General features: G+C 32.3%; 1 protein-coding gene across 1 annotated transcript; it reads left to right on the forward strand.

Moving 5' to 3' along the window:
• On the forward strand, positions 1 to 5,348 carry LOC140046583 (uncharacterized). The gene is made up of 7 exons (XM_072091277.1): positions 1 to 172; positions 568 to 842; positions 1,122 to 1,243; positions 1,716 to 2,109; positions 3,688 to 4,204; positions 4,620 to 4,747; positions 4,941 to 5,348. The coding sequence occupies exons 1-7, from the start codon at positions 1 to 3 to the stop codon at positions 5,268 to 5,270; spliced, it is 1,938 nt and encodes a 645-aa protein (XP_071947378.1). The 3' UTR covers positions 5,271 to 5,348.
• The last annotated feature ends 3,220 nt before the right edge of the window (positions 5,349 to 8,568 follow it).

The raw sequence follows: 8,568 nt of genomic DNA on the forward strand, positions 1-8,568 counted from the left end.
ATGAACAACGCTGTTGGATCCTTAAAATATTTCAATGAACATCTCAGCACATCCGGAGGTGCCACCAAAATCTGTCTACTAGTTGGTGCTAACAAAGTTTGTGCAAAAGCATGGATGTTAGTAAATGGTATTGGCCGGTCAACTTTTTACAAAATAAGGAAGCAAGCTATTGGTAATTAATTGTTTAGTTTTACAGTACATTTTACATTATTTAATTTTACATGCTGTTAATATTACTTTTAATGTATGTGTTTAAATGTTGCTGAAACGGAAAGATTACTGTGACTGTGTGAAGATTACTTTCCATTATACTTATAGTCGTATTATACAGGGACATAGGCAGGATCTGACGAGGAGTGGAGAATAACTTTTTTTTAAATGAATAGAATGCATTTGATTATTGTTTAATTATTTTTACACAATAAAATTAATATGCTTAACACTATGTTAGAAAGATAATGCAAAATGATCATAAGTCATTAATCAATGGATTAAACCAAACAATAATAAAATAGTACAGTATTTGAAATTCCTAATATTTGAAGTTTACATTTTATTTCTTTTTAGAAGGATGCTGTTATCTTTTACCACCCAACTTCACCAGAAAGATGGTATATAGCAATTCAACTCAACAGTGTCGGGCTTGGTTTATTAAATTTTGTAATGAATACGGTGATCAAATGCCAACTAATGGACAAATCCATCTACCATCAACGCTTACCAAACATGATGTGTACATGCATATGAAAGATGAGTTTGAGCTAAGAAATGAAGATGTGTGTGCATTAGCGACATTCTACAAGTTTTGGTGTGTTGAATTCAAGCATATTGTAATACCTGAGGTATGTTTACGTTTTTACACTTATTATGGTTTGTACCAATGGACAAAATCCATGTCATCTTCATTGACTGAAGTATTTTTTAACGTATTTTCAATGTTATGCAGAAAGTCCTGTAGGTTCAATTTTCATTCATAATAAAATACTGGAAAAACATACTGTACAATCCAGATGCATGTATGATGGGCCTCACAACTCCTTCCCTACATTCACTATATTGAATGCAAAATTTGTTTAATTTTATATTTTTACGTGCTGTATTTTTTCAATTTTATTTAATAGGAAAATCGTTTTGCAAAATGCAGCAAATGCACCAGAATTAAATTTGAGCTGCACAAGACAAATCAAAAGCAAAAACGGCAAATACTAATGATGAAGAGAGAGAAGCATTTACGAAAACAAAAGTAAGTATGCCTACCTATTTTGTGTACAAAACCAGTAGTTTAAACCTTTCAACAAGAAATTCTGTTGAACTTGTATACCCGGTATTACCATAGATAGGAAAAATAATTATTGCTTCCACTGTATACCTCCTCTATAGTATTATTAGTGTTTTTAAAAATAATTCTAACTTAATAAAATTAAGAGTGATTGAAATAAAACAGAAAATAACGGGGAAAAATGGTAGAAAATGAAAATAATTATTGTGTATGAACAATGAATGAATAAAAGTGGTTGTAAACAAAAAAAGAGAAAAGATAAACAAAATCATTATTATACAAAAAACCTCTACATTTAATCAATAATTTTAATAGATTAGAAGTAAAGCATTGTCTCATCTTGTCTTCGGCTAATAGATAACATATAACTAAACAAAACAAAAATTTATTATTAAATGCAAAATAAAACTATAAACATATGATTTTAATTTTTCAGTATTGAACGTCGAAAGTACTATAAACATATGCAGAAAGCAAGACAGAATCCCAACAAGTATTTGTCAATAATTATCGATGGAATGGACCAAAGCAAGACTGATTTACCATCTTTTGCTTGCGAATCAAAAGAAACGTCGAAGATGTGGAAACTAGCCACACATGTAACTGGTGTTCTGGTACATGGGCGACATGGGCACTGCTTCATTGACCTAAAGCAGTTTCCACATGACTCAAACCTAACCTGCAACATTATACTGACGGTGCTGTCAGAGATACAACCTCTACCACCAGTCTTATATCTGCAGTTGGACAATAGCGGAAAGGATAAAAATAAAAACAGATTTGTTTTTGCCCTATGTGCTCTTCTTGTAGAGTTAAAGATTTTTCGAAAGGTAAATGACTATACATTTATAAATGATATATAAATAATAAAACAGTATACACAGTGCACTTTAAAGAACCCAGTTCATCATTCATTTACCCTGTTCTCGTTCACCACAAAATATCCCCTGTGTTGGGTGATTTCCACCAGCCTAATAGGACATTAATTAATTTACTATTGGTAATTATCTATTAAGACATAAAATATTCAATAACATTCTAGTCTAAATAGATGAGGCCAAAAAAAAAAAATAGTTTGTTTGCTGTCATCCGCCGCCCCTAATTTCGCCAAAAATTTGGGGCGGAAATAAGAAAAAGTTTTTTTTTTACGTTGAGGGCGCTTTAAAAAAAAAATTTTTTTTTATAATTTTTTTTGGCCGAAAAGGTGTAAAAATCGAGTGTGCGAGGATGAAACAATAAAAATAATAACGTAGCGTATATTTCGGTGTATAATCGCACTTTTGACACGCAAATTTAACCTCTAAATTAAGGGTGCGTCTTATACACCGAACATAAATGCCTCAACACACAGATATCGCCACCTCGTTGGCTAGGCCTGGGCTTTTTAAGGTAAGGCCTATTAGTATTACTAAAGTCTAAAGAGTAGGCCTAGCCTAGCTACAGTGTACTAGCGTAACAGCAACCTGCTAGTTTTCAAGGCATTTTAGCGTGATTTTGTACTAAATATGATGAAAAGATTTAGGCGCTCCGATAAAATTTCATTTGAAAACGACGTTTACGATTGGAATAGTATTATATAGTTATACGCACGACCGTCGTACCCCCAGCGCGAGCGAGCCCTTCTTGGCAACCACATTGTTTACACAGTATTCGACTAGTATATTCTCCAGTTGATTATAGCATAGACCTAGCGTACACACTTCAGGATACATAGATACTAATCGAATACGATTGTCCGTGAAAACGTGCGCCTCTCGATAAAAGGATCGAGCGAGGCTAGCCCACACACACGTGTGGTCATGCACTCGATATTGCGGGTGCGAAACTCATTCATAACAAGTTAGAAAGAACTAACGGAATGGGGGACTTCCCTTCTTGTTGAGGCTACTGGGCGCGGCCGTCTTATACATCGACGATATACAAAATACCGATATTTTACTCTCAGTTAGGGGTCGGGTGCGTCTTATTATACACAGGTGCGACTTATACACCGAAATATACGGTACACTAACTTCTAAAAATTAAAATATTTAATTAGGCCTGCTAACAACGACCTACTGTGTAGTAGTAGGCCTAGCCTAGGCTAGTTTAGACACGGGGCCTAACGCGCCCAAAACAGAATTAAAGTGTGAAACAAATTATGAATAGATGTTTGAGCTCGTTGTTTTATTCAGTGTGTTTTGTTACTCTCAAATTCGCGAGCAATTAACAGAAAAATTAACATTAAAAAAAAAAAAAAAAAAAAATTTTTCCACCCGCCCCCCTACCAAAATAAAAAAACTTGACAGCAAACAAACAATTTTTTTTTTTAGGCCTGAGGAAAAAATGGAAATATACTAAAAATGTATTTTTTTTATTTTGCTTTGAAAAGTTTTAATTTTAAATCATTACTTCTTTTACTCTTTCAGATAAAGATTGGGTTTTTAATGGTGGGTCACACTCACGAGGATATTGACCAATTATTTTCATGTGTGGCCAAATACCTGAACAAATATAGAGCATCTACACTTGATCATCTTCGAAGTGCTGTTGAAAACTCGTACAAAAAGTTGCCGATTACATCAAGTATCATTTCCTATCTGCATGACATTAAGAACTGGTTAGTACCATACATGCAAGACATACGTTACCACAGCAAACCACACCAGTTTAAGTTTGTTTTGGCTCAAACCGGAAAATGCATCATGTCCTATAAGAACTGGTCAACGGATTGTACTTGGTGTGAATGTGCAAGAGAAATGGACACACTTCCATATTTGCTCAAGGAAAGCCCTGCTGATATACCAGTGTTGTGTACTCCTGATTTTAGTAATGCAGATATACCAAAGTTAAAAAAAAGTCTGGCGTCTGTTGCAAATTTTTTGCGAATAGAAGAACGTGACTGGTGGGAGGAATTTTTAAATAATATAGAAGAGATCACAGAAGGTATGTACTGTACTACATTGCATGTGTGATGTTTCACCATTTTACACATATATTTTTTGGTTTACAAGAGAATTTTGATTTTAGTATAGATTCAGCAGCTATACCAAAATTCAACTCTTTACTCCACACAACTATGTTGGGTCACATTCACCAATGCATGCTTCCACTGATAATTTTATGTGAGAACCTAAAATTATCAAATAACATGAACGATATCTAGTGGAGTACACTGGAGAAACATGCCTCCTGATTAATTCATAAGATAAAATCAATCAATCAGCATCTGATTAGCATGGTGCGCAATGTATTGGCCCAGCTTTTATGCAACAAACACCTCAGCATAAATATATCATGATATTTTGTATGAATGTATATTATTTACTTTTTAAAACTAATGCGTACTCTTTTTTTTTAGGAAATGAACAGCGATTTTTGCTCCATGACATCATTTTTAATGACAACAATGCAAGCCCTATGAGGGAGGAATCTGATGGAAACGAGACAGACATTAGTGACTCGGATAATGAAAATGAAATAAGACCGGTATGATAAAGATATTATAGATTTTCAAAATTACATCTTTGAAACATGTAATGCAACATAGTTTAAAGCAGTGCTTATATTTGGGATATGATCTCATAATCGCATCAAGCAAATGCATCAACGAAAATTCTATATTTTTAGGGTTGTAAGAAAAATGATTATGACTTTTCTATGCTTTCTCCCACACTACTAGGTACACATTGGTAAATTTTCGAAGCGTAAGCCACCACAGCAACTCGATGTTGGTGCTATGGTAGCAACAGCTTTAAGGAGATATCCCACAGAATGGCCTCGGATAGGCAAAATATTCAGCATAAATAACAATGAGGTAGAAGTAGTGTGGTACACTGGAACGTATACTTCCCGGTTTGTTCTGTGTGAAAAAGATGGACAAGAATGGCGAGAAATAATATCGAAGGAGGAGGTGATAAGTATATTTAATTTAACACCAACTAGTAGATTGCCTACCAATGTTATTGTTAAATTAAAAGAATTAAGAGATGACTTTTTAAATGAAAGTTAATGCAGGGAGTTTTACAACTCACTGGTTGTCACAATAGGGTGCACATTAATGGAATTTTACATGTATAATGAATCTAAAAAAAATATTTAATTTTCAACCAATTTCATAATTGTATATAACAGTAGCTCAACCATATACTGTAGTCAAGTTTATGACCATGTAGTTTATATAACAATAGCTCAACCATATACTGTAGTCATAAAGTTTATGACCATCTAGTTTGTATAACAGTAGCTCAACAATATACTGTAGTCATAAAGTTTATGACCATGTAGTTTATATAACAATAGCTCAACCATATACTGTAGTCATAAAGTTTATGACCATGTAGTTTATATAACAATAGCTCAACCATATACTGTAGTCATAATGTTTATGACCATGTAGTTTGTATAACAATAGCTCAATCATATACTGTAGTCATAAAGTTTATGACCATGTAGTTTATATAACAATAGCTCAACCATATACTGTAGTCATAAAGTTTATGACCATGTAGTTTATATAACAATAGCTCAACCATATACTGTAGTCATAATGTTTATGACCATGTAGTTTATATAACAATAGCTCAACCATATACTGTAGTCATAAAGTTTATGACCGTGTAGTTTTTATAACAGTAGCTCAACCATATACTGTAGTCAAGTTTATGACCATGTAGTTTTTATAACAATAGCTCAACCATACTGTAGTCATAATGTTTATGACCATGTAGATGAACTTTATAGTAAAGTTGTATTAAAACAATGAATGATTAAAAATTAAAAATATTCTGCAGTTATTAAAATTTGTTTTCTTTGCTTTGTGTGTACTTCGCGAAAAAAATGGACATTATAAAGATTTTTTTGGCCCATACCATTTATTTTTTTATTAAAAAAAGCAGTTTCTGCACATTAAACCTAGTTTAAATAAGAAGCTCATAATCCGAACAAAACTCATTGTGTAATGTCTATTGTTGTTTTGGAAAACGGACAGTATATTTTAACCTAAAAAAGCTAGTATGTTTTTTTCTATAATTATAAAAATGATAGCGAATTATAAATTTATAGAATAAACAAGGATTTGCATATTGTCGATGTTTCTCAATAATTAAACAAATCTTACAACCACATCTGTTTTTTCAAATAATATTTTTAATTCTAATGATAGCTTTTTTTTAGGAAAATTCTATAAATAATGCGGATTGTAGAAATCCGTTATGGCACAAAATCGTGTTTTAAAGACAAATGTGACGATTTTTTTTTTAAACAGATGCAAAGCACACAACGAGACACATTTAAAAGCTGAACCTATAAAAACACGGTGCTCTATATTCTTAGCTTAATTGACTATTTAAAATACATGGAAAGTACTTAGTAAAGTATACAAAAAAACACTTCGAAGTTTGCATGGCGAAATTATTAATTATGTTGAATGATGAAGTACGGGCTTGTATTTAATAGGTAACATACATACAATATTGCCTTTAGTGACTGTATCTTAGTCATACAGAAGAACTTTGAACTTCGATAGGGAATAGGCAATAACTTGTATTGTAATTATTCGAGTGATTTTTATTAATATATACACTAGGCCTACAGTATATAATTACGAAATTATTTTGGTGCTAGATTGCCTGGTTTCCATCTAAGGGACAACACACAATAAGTTTTGATGCCTAAATAGGAGATGCAAATTAAAAGTTTTAAAAGTATTTTAATTTTCTAACGGATTAGGTCTATAAGAAACGTATGGTATATGGTTGCCATTTAAAAGAGCTTTCATTTACAATCACCAGCATCACTTTTAATGTATGATACTTTGATGAAAATTCATGTCGCAATCGTGTAATATCAATGACACGAATATAGGTATTTACGATCAAATTAAAATAGTTTAAAGCGTGTAGACTAGATGGGATTCAAACAACTTCTAAAGTGTATTGTTCGTTACATTTTTCATAACTGTAATTCTATCCTATAGCACTCAACCCGAACAATTATTTACTTCTTGATTTTTAGCAATATATCCTAATATTACGTAATATATGATACGAATTCAATTAGATAAACAATCTCAGTATAACCAGACTATGTTCAGAAGGTTCAAAAGTAGGGAAAGTAAAAAGGCATGTGTTCGTTAATATAGATAAATGCTGCCAGTGTTAATATAAAACGTATTTATAGAATCGGACACAGCATCATAAAATCGAGAGACGACAAAACTTTTTTCAGGAATATAGACCAGGCAATGCACTCTTACTTTTAGCTAACATTATTTTTGAGAGGATTAAAAATCCGGAATGTCTGAATAAAAGTATAGGTATAGGTAAAATTAAGATTATCGAAGAAACGGTACATTAGACTACTTTACATCTTGTCTATAGTTTTCACTTTTATTTGCACCCCTAAACAAATAATATTGCTAAATTTAGTTTTCCTTGGCATTTAATGTATGAACTAAAAATTATTGTAAATGAAAAGTTTTTTAAACGGAAACAAATCCAATACGTTTTTGGGATGGATTCCTATAGTTTTACCTAGTTTTACTCTAGAGGGCATGTCCAGTCCTATCTATTTATTGCTTGAAACTATAATCAGCGGTTTTTTAAAACTTTAAACTTATCTGTGATATTATCAAGAGTTAATAGTGGAATTGCTAGCAATCTAAGCTATGTCCATATTCCTAAAAAATGCTCTAACCAACCCCATGGTCGGGCTGAGGTGGTATTAGACTAAAGTATCTGAACATTATACTAGTAATTTGAACGTTATTATTATTATTATTTTCCGTCCAAATGGGGTAGCTAATTACATTATAGTGACTCCGACCCTGCCAATTCGGAAGTAGACTTTTGTTTTATATTCAGATGAATATAAGGAATAATTGATAATTATAGAAACATTTTAATACAAATCAGGTAGGCCCCTATTTACAATCACATTAATTTAAAAAAAGTTCAAGCGTTAATTAAAATGTTTCATAGGCTCATATTTCATAGTTTATATTTAACTTTGGTTATACTGTATATGATTTTTAGCAATAAATCCTAATATCACGTAAAAACAAGATATGAAAGTCACAGTCCAATTCAGTGGCAACAGGCATTTGATATCGTCGTCCAAAACTCCGTTTAAAAGATGTTAGTAAGCGTGATCGGCTTTCTTTTAATATTCCCACTGGTTCTTGGGAAATGTAAACATTATACATTAACGGATACATGATTCCACCCTGTCGCACTCCGTTTCTTACATAGAACCATCGGGAGATAGATCTTCCCCATTTAATACAAAACTGTTGCTGTGAGTACCAACAC

This window comes from Antedon mediterranea, chromosome 4 (genome assembly GCF_964355755.1).
Source record: "Antedon mediterranea chromosome 4, ecAntMedi1.1, whole genome shotgun sequence".
In the NCBI taxonomy this organism is placed as follows: domain Eukaryota; kingdom Metazoa; phylum Echinodermata; class Crinoidea; order Comatulida; family Antedonidae; genus Antedon; species Antedon mediterranea.